This window comes from Diplotaxodon limnothrissa, linkage group LG7, assembly GCF_057381915.1.
Source record: "Diplotaxodon limnothrissa isolate DT_005_m linkage group LG7, D_limnothrissa_male_GT1.1, whole genome shotgun sequence".
Lineage (NCBI taxonomy): Eukaryota > Metazoa > Chordata > Actinopteri > Cichliformes > Cichlidae > Diplotaxodon > Diplotaxodon limnothrissa.
The window spans coordinates 51,790,827-51,807,951 of record NC_140602.1 but is presented as its reverse complement, the minus strand read 5'-3'; the positions used below and the strand labels follow the sequence as shown (position 1 = coordinate 51,807,951).

Sequence of the window (17,125 nt, the reverse complement as noted above, 5' to 3'; positions counted from 1 at the left end):
CAATGCACCTTTGCTGACTTTTCCTTTGGAGCGCGTGTCAACTGCAGTCCTGGGGATCAGTGCTGGTGCTGCGACATTTCTGCCATCCTCAGCATTTTAGCGCTTGATTCACTTTGTCAACAGATTCATTATTGTCTGCGAGGAAGTTGTAGATATGGGTCTCATTATCTCCTTCTTGCTTCAGTTTGATGCTTTGTCGTACGCGTTCTTTCCGGTAAATCACGCTGTCTAAAGCAGGTTTAAGTACCAGTTGTGTAATTTAGCACAACACATTTGGCATTTGGTCGAGCCCATGGGGGGGGCGGGGCAAGCTCCCCTCTGCTTTATGAAACCTCAGCAAGTGAGTTTCAGCTTAATGTATTGTTTCCAAATAACTGCCATCAAGGTCGTGCAGCCAACTTTAGAGGTCATATGTTGCGTTCACTGGTTGTTTCTGCTGCCCCCACATGGCCATCAAGTCAGTTATTGCAGGTCTAAATGTGAATTACGGACACTTTTCTGAACTGCCTCTGTTTCCCTTTCTATCTCCAGTGTAGAGCATGACTTTCGCCTGCAGGAAGGGCAGGTTGTACGCACGTGGAAGGTGGGCGACCCTCCAGAAGGCTCGCCACAGACACCCACACCCCAGCCCACGACACCTCACCAACAGGACTCCCCACAACCAGTGCGACCCCCTGCCACCACCAAGAAGAACCGGAAGAAGTGCTTCTGGTTCCTCTGAACACCGAGAGGATGGAGACATTTTTATACTATAATGCACTGAGTAACGATCTTAAAAAAAAACAAAAAAAAACAAAGAAAAAAAGATTACCTGCAGAGATTTGTTTAAAGGGACAAATGTTAAATGAACGGGTGGATTAAAATGCAAATGTACAACTGTGGGTGGAGAAAGAGCTACAAAGGTTACAATTTAAGCTGTTTCTGCTGGAGTCTAAAATAATGGTTTGACTGGGAGGCACATGTTGTTACTGCTCTTAAAATGCCTCTTCAACACTCACAGGTCTGACACCGGTGCAGGGAAGTAAAAAGTGCTGAAGTCAAATAAAAGTAAAAGTTCAGTCCACAATATGACTCACGGTTAGGAAGCAATTAGGAGATATAAAAAGAATATATAGCGGCTAAGGGGCACAGCACGAGCGGCAGTATAGCAGATACCATGGAGCATATTTATAAATGATGTAATGAACAGAGTTTTATGGGCAAAGAGATAAAGAGAAATAGGACTTATCATCATCACTGGACTAATGAGGGTCAGAACACCAGCTTTTATATCCAGAGACATTTAAAAAAAGAGAGAGCGAGAGAATTATTATGACCTGTATTTAAAAGTTTTATTATAATGTAATTGATGAAAATAAAAAAAAGACACTACATGTGTCTACATGCACACATGCCAACACACAGAAGAGCAAATAAATCGACATATTTACATAAATAAAGGCATATATGACTTGAGAGAATGGTGAGTTGAGTTCTGTATATGTCAGAGCCGTTTTGCTTGGATGCTATATTTCAGATATGGATTACTGCTAAATAAAAGTATTTTACCACAGCTCCTTGGTATCTCTTGTCATTCAGACTTCAGTGTGCTTTTTGCCCATCACAGTGCACAGTGGAATTATTGTGTGTATGGTTTTCACTTTAGCGTAAGTAGCAGTGTCCGGTTTGGGAGTTGAGTCATAGACTGTGTATAAATGATAGTCACTGTGACATCCCCCATATGTTTGAAGTTTCAAAATGATACTCTACAGAGATTACAGTTTAGATTACAGGCTATACCTGGACAGGTTGCAGTACGATCAGATAATTCAAAATTTAACATTGCCAGAACGTTTGCTGGGTCTCCCAGCACAGTCTCAAGAGCATGGATTTCTGGAGATTCCAGGAGACAGGCTATTACTACTATTTATAACCCATCAGCAGACTGGCATTTGCGAACTTGTGTAAGGAGGGAGAGGATGAGCAATGGTAGAGATACAAAATGACCTCCAGCAGGCTACAGGTGTCAATGTCTCTGACCAAACAATCAGAAACAGACTGATATCCTCTGTGTTAGCTGCCCAGTACAATGGAGCCCGACTGGCATTTGCCATAGAATACCAAAACTAGCAGCTCCACCACTTCCACCAAATCAATTCCATCTGACATCCTTTCATTCCAAACACATTACCCAGTCCATATTTGGGTAAATATCAAGCATGATTTCTTCCCCCATTGAGATCTTCAATTTTTTTCAGCAGTTTATATTTGAATGAGAGGTGCCTTATCAGCAAGCTGCATCACTCAGACACAGAATTACCCGATCAGTGCTAACATGTTCTGTAACTAAAATAAAAACTGAATTTTATTCCGTGAAGGGAAAAACTGCATTACAGAGTTAAGGGACTGCTGTTGTTGCTAATTTGACAGGTATCCATATTGACTCTCAAACAAATGTAGCTCCAAATGGCACAAAAAACACATGGACAGTGGAGAAGTCCAGTTTAGTGAATCAAAAAAGCTGCTGGCATTGACACAATCCCCTTACTTTCACACCAGTCTGTCACACCAAGCCACCACTCCCCTAATAATGCACAGCTTTAAGCCATAACATAATTGAAATTTACATTTTATTGTAAAACAAAAAACATACAACAGGATGGTGTGTGGAGACAAAGCACTGCCAACAACACCAACAAAAACCCAACAATAAATAAATAATAATTATGTTAAAAAGAGGAATAAGAAGAGGGAAAAAGACATATTTGGTTCTAGTGTCAGGGTTACGATTGAGTTATGATTGGATGTCCTCACTAAGATATGAAAATGTGTGTATTTGTGTGTGTGTGTTGCAATTATACAGATGTGCTGAGTAGCTGTATGAAAGTGCTATATGTGGATGTGTGAGGCTCTGTTCAGTCTAGAAAATCATATTTTTGAGATGAAATATATATAAATATATGTCCAGACAAATAAATTACTACACACACACACACACACACACACACACACACACACACACACATACACACACACACACACGACAGCAACAACAACAACTATGTGTTGTGCTTTAGAAATGCATTGTATCTTTTATATGCAACATCTCACTAATTTAGTTACCCCCAGTTTTCAAATAATTTCAATGAAATTGTAATATTTAAATGTGTTAGCCGAGCAGAGAAAATGAATGAAGTCATTTAAAAATGGAGCATGGGTATCACTGATTATTATTAGGCATTTCTCACTTCTAAGAAACAATCACTGTTGACTTCTAGGAACATTTCTAAGACATCAAAAAGAGGCGAGTCTTCAGTCCTCAGATGGCAGCTCCGACAGCCCACTTTTGTGGACACTCCAGGGCAAGTCTCGGGAAATTAAGCCTCAGCTGTTTGATGGCTGTGAGAAGCCCCAAATATTACTACTTAGTAATTCATGACACACATAAGCTGCTTCTGCGAGGCTCTGAGGTGGTGTGAGATCCTGGCCTAATTTATTCCAAACTTCGGAGTTCTAGCGTTAGCTCTCAGTTTTGTTTGCCTGCTTGTTTGGATTTGCACAACAACTGGCAGTTTCCACTTTGCCTCGAACAAAGCAGTTAGACACAGACTGTGCTTTGTTTCTGCAGGGGAGAGTTATTGGAGGGGAAAGCTGTTTCAGGATATTTCAGGACGTCCACAGCTCTTTATGTACTGGACACGTATCTGCTACATCCTCCCCCCCACTCGCTCAAGACAAGAGTATATATGTACATATGCACAGATAAGTGCAGACACACACTGTTTTAAGCAGTTTTAAACTCCCAGTAGAGGTGGGCAGATTGATCCAAATCAATAGTAGCAATGCCAGTGGTGGTATTGGTATTGGATCGATTCTAATGCGGTAGGATCAATACTTTGTTTCTATCCTCTATTCCTTTTTTTCTTTTGGGGGGGGTAAAGAAAATATACTTAAAACATGCACTATGAAAAATGTCTAAATAATGTTTTATTAATGTAAAACATTTTAACCAGAAGTGCTTCACAGACAGCCACAATAGCAGATCTCCAAAAGATTTTTATTTTTTGTTTTGGGGTCTTTTTGTCATGTGTTTCCCTGTTCATTGGAATTCTTCCTTTACTGTGAACAGACATGTGCCAGACATTTGTAACAGGTATTACAATTAAACAACATGAGATATGCATTAAATTATTGTCTCGACGACTTTGGACCAGTATCAGAAAGTTCTAGGTAAGACTATGGAGCCTTGAAAGGATCAGCAGAGAAGGAACCACACAATGATAGAATAGATGTGATTTGAGTAGAAACTGTATTGAAAGTTGTAAAGTTTACAAACCCTGCCTGTCTAAAGCCGGCTTCCTACAGTGCACAAACGCACATTAAAGGGCCCAAAAATAAAATCAAAACAACATCCTCTTTAAGGAAATTCTCCAAAGAGTTTCAATTAAAGAGCTTCCGCTCCCGTTGCTCAGTCCACTTCTCTTTAGAAAGAGAAATTAGAGTTCCTTGTGTGTGTGTGTGTTTCTGTCCATTGGTTCGAACACTACCCGGGTAGATTTTTAAAGTGTTAGTCTTATCTGTATCAAGGAAGGTAGTAATAGTCCTGAGGTTCGCTGAAGATGGATCCCACGGCTGGCCACACCGCACTCGGGTCCGTCGACAGTCACTCTCTCGGGATTGGCTCGCCACTGAACCCACAGGGTTCAGATCTCAAATGATCCAGTCCTGGTCAAAAACCAATCTATGCACACAGTGCAGAGTGCATACATTACTATTTTATCTATTCTTCTTCCATCACTCATCTTTCAGTCAAGTATTGCTCAAGTATAACAAATTATTTTAGTTATACAATGTCTCAACCATCCTAAAATAATTTGAGTTACATCACACAAGGTCTTAGTGCAACAGAAAATATACCTTATATTTACCCTTTTGGGAATAAATAAACTTATAAGATTCACTCTCCCATATTTATCCTTTTAACAGCTTGCTTTTAACTGTTCTTCTTTTTTCAGATATTTCAACCTGAATTATTTCTCAGAAAAATATATCAACTTCTTTAAACATTAATACATCAACAGGGTAATGAGATCCCTCACATTTTATAATCACATTTTATGAACTTTTTGCATCTTCATCAAATGAATTAACTTCTAAGTCAACAAAACTGAAAGGGTGCATTTAAGCACTACATGACAATATTACTGCTTCTCCAACGTTTTGGAAAGCTAACAAACTCAGATGAATCACAGTAATGTTAGAACACAGAGATCGCTAAGCAGTAACTTAATACTAGCGGTTAGCTGGGCACATTCTAATGTATACTTTAGCACTTAAAATTAAACATCTGCACATCAGTGATCTTACAGTACTTTAAACATAAATATCACAACTCCGACTGGTTTTATTTTTTAAAGCAGAAAATATATTGACAGCAGTCAACTACATGTCTTTATGGTGCTAACATTTACGGTGGCCCCTAGAGACAAAGCATGTATAAACTCCAAAACACTTACAAATTCCAAATAGCACGCACAAACTCCTCAACACATACAAAATCCAAAACACATGCAAACTCCAAAACACATACAAAATCCAAAACACGTACAAAATCCAAGACACGTACAAGCTCCAAAACACATACAAAATCCAAAACACGTACAAAATACAAAACACGTGCAAAATCCAAAACACGTGCAAAATCCAAAACACGTGCAAACTCCAAAACACGTACAAAATTCAAAACACGTACAAAATCCAAAACACATGCAAAATCCAAAACACGTACAAAATCCAAAACACGTGCAAAATCCAAAACACGTACAAAATTCAAAACACGTGCAAACTCCAAAACACATGCAAAATCCAAAACACGTACAAAATTCAAAACACATGCAAACTCCAAAACACATACAAAATCCAAAACACGTGCAAAATCCAAAACACGTACAAAATTCAAAACACGTGCAAACTCCAAAACACATACAAAATCCAAAACACGTACAAAATTCAAAACACGTGCAAACTCCAAAACACATACAAAATCCAAAACACGTACAAAATTCAAAACACATGCAAACTCCAAAACACATGCAAAATCCAAAACACATGCAAAATCCAAAACACGTGCAAAATCCAAAACACGTACAAAATTCAAAACACATGCAAAATCCAAAACACGTACAAAATCCAAAACACGTACAAAATCCAAAACACATGCAAAATCCAAAACACGTGCAAAATCCAAAACACGTACAAAATTCAAAACACATGCAAACTCCAAATCACAACGGAAGTGCTCCAGGACGCTAGGGGCAGTGTTGAGCTCGATTTGTAAAATAAACGGCAAGTTTGTTGCAAACACATGGGCTCTAGTCTCCGTTGCGCTTCCCAGGTTGCCTAGCAACTATGATACTAACAGCTGGAAACGTGTCATACAACTTTTTTTGACAGAAATGAAGGAGAACATATTTTTTTTCATTTGTTTGTTTGTTTCTACAAGAGCTTTGTGTGATTTGATAAGTATCTGAGGCTGAGACCACAGGACAGTAAAACATGATTTTTGGGCTTCATTTCTGTACTGAACAGTCATTTAAGATTAGCTAGTAAATAACAATTAGCTAATGTTGTTCATGAGACTAAAGTCATATCACTTTGGTAATGTAAATATAATATGGCCAATATTATGGTTATTATATTAGTCATTATTAGGTATTACAGCAGTGAACATGAACTCTTTGTCAAATACTGAGCTTCAGTACAGATTCAAGTTGCAGTTATTTACATGTCTTACCACCTTAAATCTTCACTCAAAGACAAGTATATAGGAATGACTGCCAAATTTATTTGCCACTGAAGCTGAAGGATGGCATCTGAATAAAACCTCTCTTGACATGCCTAGATGACATTAAAGCTTGGTTGGCTCTAAACTTTTTAAATTTGAATGAAAAGAAAACAGATTTGTTGGTGTTTGGACCCAGTGGCCCCTGTGAGTCCTCTTCTTTTCATTTGGAACCCCTGGAGGTTTATTTTAAACCTGTTGTTACTGCCCTTGGTTTTAAGTTGGACCAGTCCATTTTTTATCATTTAAGGCGACTGGCAAGAGTGAAATCGTTTCTTTCTAGGCAGCACTTTGAAACCGTGATCCATGCTTTTATTTCTTCCCCTGTGGACTACTGTAACGCACTTTATGTGGGGGTCAGTCAGTTGTTACTCTGACATCTGCAGCTGGTTCAAAATGTATATTGACAGTGCATAGGTGTATCATATATAAGAGACAAATGTTGTTCCTTCAGTATGTTGGCATTACTAAATTTGGCTCAAATGCTTATGTGATACCCACTAATGTGTGATCACATTTATGTGAATTAATTTAAGTAATTTCACTTTCAATGTAAGTGATATTTCCATTTGGAAATGCCCTAAATAACTACAGTAATTGTAACAGGAAACTTGGTAACTACCCTGGGATATTTGTAGTGGACGCTTCATTTTTATACCAATAGGTGGCAGTGTGAGACCATGGTTTGGCCTGTTGTTAGCAGCCTGAAGCGCATGCTCCGCGCTGTTTTCTCATAATGGCGGAGTATTCAGGAAACGGCAAGCCACGTCTCCCTGTCTGATCATTTCTTGCCTGTTTACAGGTTCGTATCGTGCCCGAAATAGAATATAATAGCAATCACATCCATTATATAGCATAGACTAACCATTACGGTTGGAAAGTGAAAGCGTACAACATTGTGTAGTACAGTAAATTACACTTTTGTAAGTATTTGTTTACGGCTTTAGCAGCATGCTAAGGTTAGCATGTTAGTTTGGGTCGCACACCTCCTATGCTCTGTGATGTTAGTGATCGGCTCCACCGTTATCCTGTATTGTTTTAGTATCTTGTTTCTGCCATAAAGTGTTTCCGTGAATTCAGTGCACATGTCAAGATGGTGCTGATTATACCATTCTTTCAAGCTATTTGAGATTTATAGATTTGTCTTGTTGGAATTCATTTTGAACCAAGTCTTACAAGAAAATTGGTCATGTTTATAACATTGGAATGTGTTATGGAGAATGTGTGTGTGAGCTATGTTAAGAATAAGTAAATACACAGTTGTAATACTGTAAAAGTAATGAAAGGAGTGCATAATTGTGAATTTGAATAAATAATGGCGGAGTATTCAGGAAACGGCAAGCCACGTCTCCCTGTCTGATCATTTCTTGCCTGTTTACAGGACACATATATAGCTGTCTACAGGTGCTGCCACCCGGTACCTGTAACAGTTTTCTGGGGGCTCGTCCGGGATCAGTCCTGCCTTTGAGGCTGGGAGCTGATCCAGTAATACCGGTACTTTGGGCCAAGAGTGGCAAGAAAACACCGACAAGTCCAGTCTGCTGGTTGTTACCTACACCTGCTGCTGCCTGATGGAGAATAGATGCTACTGATTGTGCAGGAAATGCATTGGCCATGTGTCACAACTAGCGCAATGGACAAGTAGTAAGGAAAAAAAGATAAATAAGGACTGCTTGGTGCTGCTTGGTGCTGCTTGGTGCTCGGACCATCGCCCATCAAGGCAAAAACTGTACGAAAGCTGACATTGTGTGACCCACTGCAAGGGATAGGGAAGCAACCATGGCGGAAGGTGAGAGGAGGAGCTTGGTGTGGGCCATCAAGAAAGACCTTCTCACCCTCTCTGCTGATGAACTGTTCCAGATTGCCAAGTCTCTGGGTCCAGTGCCAGGAGTGGATCAGTCTTGCCTTAAGTCAGGGGATGAAGACAGCTGCTTCGAGTACATCAGTGGTTTCATGTGCAGTAAGGCTTTATTAGAGTCAGAAGATCAGGGCATGTCACACTTATTGTCACTGAAAGATGTTGTTGATGCTGTTACCCAGGGTCATGTTTCTGATTTGCAGATACAGGCTGCCACTGGTAATGATTCATGTGATCTATGTCCAAATGCTCAGCCTCATGATGTCAGTGTTGAAATGAGTCCAACTAATGCAATGTTTTTAGAAGATGGTCATAATAGTGGTACAGAAGTAACTGACAGTGTGACCCAGAATACCAGCTCTACTGCTGTTTCCCAACGTGATATAGAACTACAAAAAATACTCTTCAGTTACGAAGAGCTCTCTAAGAAAATTAAGCAGTACATGCCCACATCAGGTTCTCAACTCACCTCTCAGACACCATCACAGGCTCATTGTAGAAGCACACCACACAATGACAGCTTAGTTGAAACTCAAGCACCCATGAGACATGACAAGGTGGTGTCCCTAAGAGACTTGTCTTACCTCCATCGCAGGGAGTTTAAGATTCACGGGGGCCAGATTGGAGACCAGGGATCAGACATCAGTTATAACAGCATCTGCCGCCAGATTGAAGAGGGTCTCAAAGAACAGTTTAATGATGCCGAAATTGTGAGGGCTGTCATGAGAGTTATCAAACCTGGTAATTTCAAAGACATGCTAATGAACAAGGATGAACTGACAGTAGAGGAGCTTAAAGACTTCCTCCATTCTCACCTTGGTGAGCAAAACAACACAGAACTCTTCCAGGAACTCATGTGCACCAAACAAAGTGACAGTGAGACACCACAACAGTTTCTGTATCGAGTCATAGGTCTCAAACAAAAGATCTTGCTCACCTCGAAGCATACCAACTCAGATGTAAAGTACTCAGCCAGTACAGTTCAGGATGTATTTCTTCATACTGTGTATCAAGGACTGGGCCACAAACATAGTGACATTCGTAGAGAGTTAAAGCCACTCCTTGCAGATGCCAATGTCACAGATGAGACTATCCTTAAACAAATGAAGAAAGTAATGAGTGATGAAAGTGAAAGACAGCGTCGTCTAGGATCAGTCACCCGTCAGAGAAACACCAATGTGCACAGCACACAAGTTGAGATTAACGGTATGCAGTGTCCTGTATTGAAAGAGGAAAATGCAGGAAAAAGACCTAAGGTGGATATGATCCAGCAGCTGTCAGAGAAAGTCGAAAAACTTGCAAGCATTGTTGAACAAATGACACAGTCACTACAAATAACAGCTGAACAGAGCAGCCAGTACAAGAAAATCAAAACCGATCACCACAGAGAAAGAAAGTATGGCTGTGAAAAGTGCATAGAACAAGACCGCCCCGACTGTCCCCACTGTTTTCACTGTGGTGAGGAAGGCCACCGCGCAGTTGGCTGCATGAAGAAAACAATACGTCAGGGAAACGGGAGCCGGTCCCTGTCACGGGACAAACAGTGACCGTGTCCCACTCTCCGTCCCAATCTGACCTATGTAGTACTAGTGAGACTGTTGCTGTAAGTTTGGCAAAGTGTGACGCTGACACCAAACATAATGTAGTGCCAACCCAGAGACAGAATAACCAAGAAAATAAATCTGCTATACTTCTTGGCAGTTCACCCAACAGTAAAAGTGAAAAATTAGCCAAACTAATTGGAAAAAAAGCGCTCACCCAGTGCCATCTAAATGGTTTAGCAGTTAGTGCTTTGTTGGACACGGGAGCTCAAGTGAGCATGATTGACAGAGAGTGGAAAAATAAGTATCTACCAGATACACCTGTAAGGTCACTTGATGAAGTCATTGATAATGAAGAAGAGTTAAAAGTCCGTGCTGTGAATGGTGACACTCTCCCATTTGATGGCTGGGTGCCAATCACAGTTAATTTGAGAGGGAATGAAGACCCTAATTTGTCAATAACTGTGCCTTTTCTTGTAAGCAGTTTTGTTTTGGAGAGACCGCTGCTGGGTTTCAATGTGATGGAGGAACTTGTGCAGGAACAACCAGGACGGTTCATGCCAACTCTCGTCACCCTGCTTTGCAATGCCATGTCAATACCAACAGAAAAGGCAGAGCTCCTGGTAAACCTCATCAAGGCTGATGAAGCCCCTGCACAATGTGGACGCCTGCGGACTGGCAGGTATGACACCCTTATTCCAGCGGGTCAGGTGATTTGGGTTAAGTGTCCAGTCTCACCTGCCATGAACCTGTCCGAATCTGTTTTCCTCTTTGAGCCTGATGATAACAACACACAGCTTGCTGAGCTAGATGTCTGTGAAGGACTGCTTGAAGTGCAAAGCACCAAGAGGCCCTTTGTAGAGGTACCTGTGGGCAACAACACAAAACATAACATCACACTACCAAGGAAAACAGCCCTTGGCAGTATTCATTCTGTTGAGAAGGTGATTACAATGGACTCACTAGGAGAATCTAAGCCCACAGTGACAGCCAATAGTGCCACCTCTACATCTACTCATACCAACTTACCCCTATGGCAGCCTCCTGTCGACATCAGCCATCTTAATGAGGAACAACAGGCAAAAGTTAAAAAAATGCTTTGCGGGGAAGCTGGGGCTTTTGCTCGTGACAGTAGTGATATAGGATGCATACCCAGTTTGCAAATGGCAATCAACTTGAAAGATGATATCCCTGTTCAGAAAACCTACTCATCCATCCCTAAGCCACTTTTTAAAGAGGTTAAAGAGTACATACAAGAACTTTTGGTAAAAGGCTGGATAGTAAAGTCTCAGTCCCCGTACGCCGCCCCAGTCGTCTGTGTCAGAAAGAAAGATGGCAGTTTACGCTTATGCATAGACTATCGCCTTCTGAACAAAAAGACTGTTCCTGATCGACACCCACTGCCCAGGATACAGGATCTGATTGATACTCTGGGTGGGTACTCGTGGTTTAGCATCTTAGACCAAGGAAAAGCTTACCACCAGGGTTTTGTAGCTGAGGGCTCTCGCCACCTCACTGCCTTCATAACACCATGGGGTCTTTATGAATGGGTTCGCATCCCATTTGGTCTCACAAATGCCCCAGCTGCTTTTCAGCGGAGCATGGAAGAGATGCTTGGCTCTCTTAGAGATGAATGTTGCATCCCATACCTCGACGATGTACTTTGCTATGCAAAAACATTTGACGACCATGTTGAGACCCTCCGCAAGGTTCTCCAGGCACTCCAAGAACATGGAGTAAAATTGAGGCCGGAGAAATGTGACCTCTTCAAACAAGAAGTCAGATATGTGGGTCGGCTTGTGTCCGCTGAAGGAGTCAGAATAGACCCGGCAGACCTGGAGGCTGTCAAAACCCTGACATCTAAGACACCTCAAACAGTTGGTGATGTGAGGAAGCTGGCAGGCTTTCTAAGCTACTACCGCTCGTATATCCAGGATTTTTCCCGGATAGCTAAACCAATCTATGAACTCCTTCAGACCAAGCCAGGCAAAACTCAGTGTCCAAAATCTGTGAGAAACAGCAAACACTCACAGCTGTCCTCTCGAGAGCACGTTGAGTGGACTCTAAAACACCAGAGAGCGTTAGAACAGTTGGTAACCCTCCTCACCAACCCCCCTGTTCTGACATATCCTGATTTTAGCCTGCCTTTCACATTGCATACAGATGCATCTGACCAGGGCTTAGGAGCTGTCCTGTATCAGCGTCAACATGGGAAATTGAGAGTAATTGGCTATGGATCTAGGACTCTGACACAAGCAGAACGCAATTACCACCTGCATAGTGGAAAATTAGAGTTCCTTGCGTTGAAATGGGCTGTATGTGAAAAATTCCGTGACTACCTGTACTATGCCCCACACTTCACAGTTTATACAGATAACAACCCCCTAACCTATGTAATGAGTACCGCAAAGTTAAACGCAGTGGGACATAGGTGGGTTGGAGAGCTCTCAGATTTCCGGTTCGACATCAGATACAGGCCAGGAAAGTCAAATGTAGACGCAGACACTCTTTCTCGTCTCCCCTTGGATATAGAGAAATATGAAACTGCTTGTACAGAGGGATTTCCAGATGAGGCAGTGAAGGCAGTCTGGGATGGAAGCCAGGTGGCCAGACAGAAAGATGTTGCTTGGGTAGCCATGCTCAATATCTCTTCTCTGGACCCCCATCAGCAGCCTCATATCAACTCGCGGAGCATCAGCCATGATGATCTAGTTAAAGCTCAAAGAGAGGATCCAGCCATTGGCCAAATCCTCAAGCTGAAACTAGATGGAGCAAAACTGACAGATGAAATACGCAAGATGGTAAGAGGAACTGCCCATAAACTCCTCCACGAGTGGGGTAAATTACATCTTGAAAATGACCTCTTGTATAGATGTACCAGTGACAGAAGACAATTAGTGCTTCCTGCCAAGTACAGGACTTTAGCATTAAGACATTTACATGACACGATGGGTCATGTTGGGACAGACCGAGTGCTACATCTCGCAAGGGACAGATTCTATTGGCCCTTTATGGCTAAGGACATTGAAGCCTATGTGACCCAGAAGTGTCCCTGTATCATGTCCAAGAAACCAGTAACACACGTCAGGGCTCCCATGGGTAGTATAAGATCGGACTACCCTTTAGAACTGGTGTGTATTGACTTTTTGCATTTGGAAGCCAGCCGTGGAGGGTATGAGTATATTCTCGTGGTAATTGACCATTTCACTAGATTTGCTCAAGCATACCCCACAAGGAACAAGAGTGGGAAAACAGCTGCTGAACGGATTTTCCAGGATTTCATACCCAGATTTGGATACCCATCCAAACTACATCACGACCAGGGTCGTGAATTTGAGAATGAACTGTTCAGGACACTACAGAAATTATCTGGTGTCGGACATTCTAGAACATCACCTTACCATCCTCAAAGTAACCCTTCAGAACGTCTCAACAGGACAATACTCCAGATGTTGAGAACATTAACCGAAAAGGAAAAAGTACAGTGGAAAGACCACCTCCCACATCTTGTACATGCGTACAACTGTACTCGACATGAGTCCACCGGCTACTCACCATTCTATCTCCTCTATGGACGACACCCGCATCTACCAGTTGATCTGCTGTTTGGATTGAAGGGGGAGAATGAAACATACTCACCTACAGGATATGCCAAGAAATGGGCCGAACGAATGTCGGAAGCTTATCGGATTGCTAGTGAAAATAGCAAGAAGTCTAGTGCAAGAGGCAAAATAACATATGATAAAAAGGCAAAAGGAGTCATGCTTAAGCCAGGAGACAGAGTTCTGGTCAGAAACCTCAGTGAGCGGGGAGGACCTGGCAAGTTGAGATCATATTGGGAGAGGACTATTTATATAGTAAAAGAGCAGCTAGCAGATAGCCCAGTTTACGTAGTCCATCCTGAAGCTGGAGACCCAAAAAGAACCCGAACATTGCATCGCAATCTGCTGTTACTTGTAAATGACTTACCTGTTCAAGTCACTCCCCCCCTGGCAAAGCCTGCGATTGGAAAGACAACACGCAACAGACGAAGGATGGAAAGATCTGCAGATGCACAAAGACAAACAGACATGTGGGATAACTCTGACAGCGGTTCTGAGAGTGATTGCTCGGGGTACTGGCTAAGAGCACCTGTTGAAAGGACCGTGAGAAGGAACCTGGACCATGAGCAACACCCTGCATCTCAGTCATACCAGACCAAAGAACCTATTAGAGTGACAACAAACACAAAAAATGGACATTCACCTGTGCAGACGATGGAAGACATACTGACTATGCCTGAGCATTCACCATCCGTCAGCATTGAACAATTCGAAGAGGAAACTGGGAGAGAATGCTCACACCTGCCATGTTCTCTGAGAGAGGAGATGGAAGAAATGGAAGTGGGTAGTGACAACCTATCTGAACCCAGAGGGTCTGGTGAGGAGTGTGAAACTCATTCGCAGTCTAACGTACAGGTTCAACCACCGGGACATACTTGTACGGACATTAGAAGATCTACCCGTCACAGGAAACCACGACAGTTTCTGACTTATGAATCACTGGGTAAACCCTCAGTGCAGTCACATGCGGCAGTTAATCTAGTTGGGGAACGCACAGCACCACAGTTACCTGCCACAACCATACCATCATACACTGTATTTCCATACCCACCATTGGCAATTGTGCCGCCCATGTGTATGTCACAGTCACCAATGTACTGCACCCCAATACCATACTCACCATACCAGTATCACGCATCACTGACCCCATCTGCATACACACCACCCCCACTGCTTGTTTCATAACTAGTTCTTGGACTGATAAGAGTTAATAAGAATTTGAGAAGCAAAAGTTCAAAATGTCATGATTTTGTGAATGTTGGGAGCCATTTTATTTTTGTCAGGGAGTGTGTGATACCCACTAATGTGTGATCACATTTATGTGAATTAATTTAAGTAATTTCACTTTCAATGTAAGTGATATTTCCATTTGGAAATGCCCTAAATAACTACAGTAATTGTAACAGGAAACTTGGTAACTACCCTGGGATATTTGTAGTGGACGCTTCATTTTTATACCAATAGGTGGCAGTGTGAGACCATGGTTTGGCCTGTTGTTAGCAGCCTGAAGCGCATGCTCCGCGCTGTTTTCTCATAATGGCGGAGTATTCAGGAAACGGCAAGCCACGTCTCCCTGTCTGATCATTTCTTGCCTGTTTACAGGTTCGTATCGTGCCCGAAATAGAATATAATAGCAATCACATCCATTATATAGCATAGACTAACCATTACGGTTGGAAAGTGAAAGCGTACAACATTGTGTAGTACAGTAAATTACACTTTTGTAAGTATTTGTTTACGGCTTTAGCAGCATGCTAAGGTTAGCATGTTAGTTTGGGTCGCACACCTCCTATGCTCTGTGATGTTAGTGATCGGCTCCACCGTTATCCTGTATTGTTTTAGTATCTTGTTTCTGCCATAAAGTGTTTCCGTGAATTCAGTGCACATGTCAAGATGGTGCTGATTATACCATTCTTTCAAGCTATTTGAGATTTATAGATTTGTCTTGTTGGAATTCATTTTGAACCAAGTCTTACAAGAAAATTGGTCATGTTTATAACATTGGAATGTGTTATGGAGAATGTGTGTGTGAGCTATGTTAAGAATAAGTAAATACACAGTTGTAATACTGTAAAAGTAATGAAAGGAGTGCATAATTGTGAATTTGAATAAATAATGGCGGAGTATTCAGGAAACGGCAAGCCACGTCTCCCTGTCTGATCATTTCTTGCCTGTTTACAGGACACATATATAGCTGTCTACAGGTGCTGCCACCCGGTACCTGTAACACTTACATATATGTGTAAAAAGAAAATGTACAAGCTGTGAGCTGTTTCAAATCAAATCACTTTTATTGTCACATCACATGTGCAGGTACATTGGTACAGCACATGTGAGTGAAATTCTTGTGTGCGAGCTTCACAAGCAACAGAGTTGTGCAAAATACAATAATGTAAACAAGCAAAATACAAGAATGGCTACATCTGAAACTAATAAATATATGTACAATATATAATAGTATATATATGTTTCTGATAAAATGAAGAGTAGACTGATGTATTAAATATTCCTTTATTGGGTGAGAAAATCAGACCATGTCATAACTGCTTTAAGTCATACAGAATAGATATCAGAGCTTTAAACAGGCTGACGTCTGCTAAATGGGTCAAACTGGGCAGAAAGTATACAAACACATAACATCCTTATAGAATATGATGTAACACTATAGATCAACTTACCTCAGAATATATAAAGCATATAAACAATTACAGCAATATGATGCAACAAACACAGCAGTGCTACTGATCCAAAATACTCAAAGCTTCATAGAACTGAAACAAACATTTATTTTTAGTTCCATTCTGCTGCTGATACAGACTTTAGGTTTCTGAACATTAAACTTGTTGCTGCCTTTCATAGTGCGTAACTTGAAGGCCCTGAGTACTTTCTCCCACACTGGAAACACTGGAATGATAAAATTATTTGAACATTACCTAATAAGACTGATTCAGGACAGACAATTAGTTATTTTAAACTTTTCTAGCAGTCCTTCACAAACAGGGAACAGTCTGTCTATTCTCTCCATCTGTCAGCTGCTGCTGGCTCTTCCTCCTCCTCTTCCTCACACACTGCTGAGTTTGTCCTGGTGGATCATCAGGGGTGCAAAGCCTCACAGATGATGTAATGCAGTGGGTCCCTCAGTCTGTCCTCACTCTGGACACTTGCAGGTGTCACACATAGAAATCAAATGTGTGATAAGCTGCAGGATTCAAACACAAGTGTGACTTATAAATACATGTTCATACTTTTATTCCACAATCAGAGAGAAAGAAACAGAGAGAGAGTGCAGGACAGACAGACAGGT

General features: G+C 41.5%; 1 protein-coding gene across 2 annotated transcripts in view; it reads left to right on the top strand.

Annotated features, from left to right (window-relative positions):
* Positions 1-721, top strand: part of LOC146629163 (uncharacterized) — a 35,774-nt gene extending 35,053 nt beyond the window's left edge. For both annotated transcript variants that reach the window (XM_085358389.1, XM_085358388.1), the window contains one exon: positions 532-721. In XM_085358389.1, coding sequence (XP_085214515.1) covers positions 532-721 — 190 coding nt within the window. The remainder of the gene's footprint in view (positions 1-531) is intronic.
* The last annotated feature ends 16,404 nt before the right edge of the window (positions 722-17,125 follow it).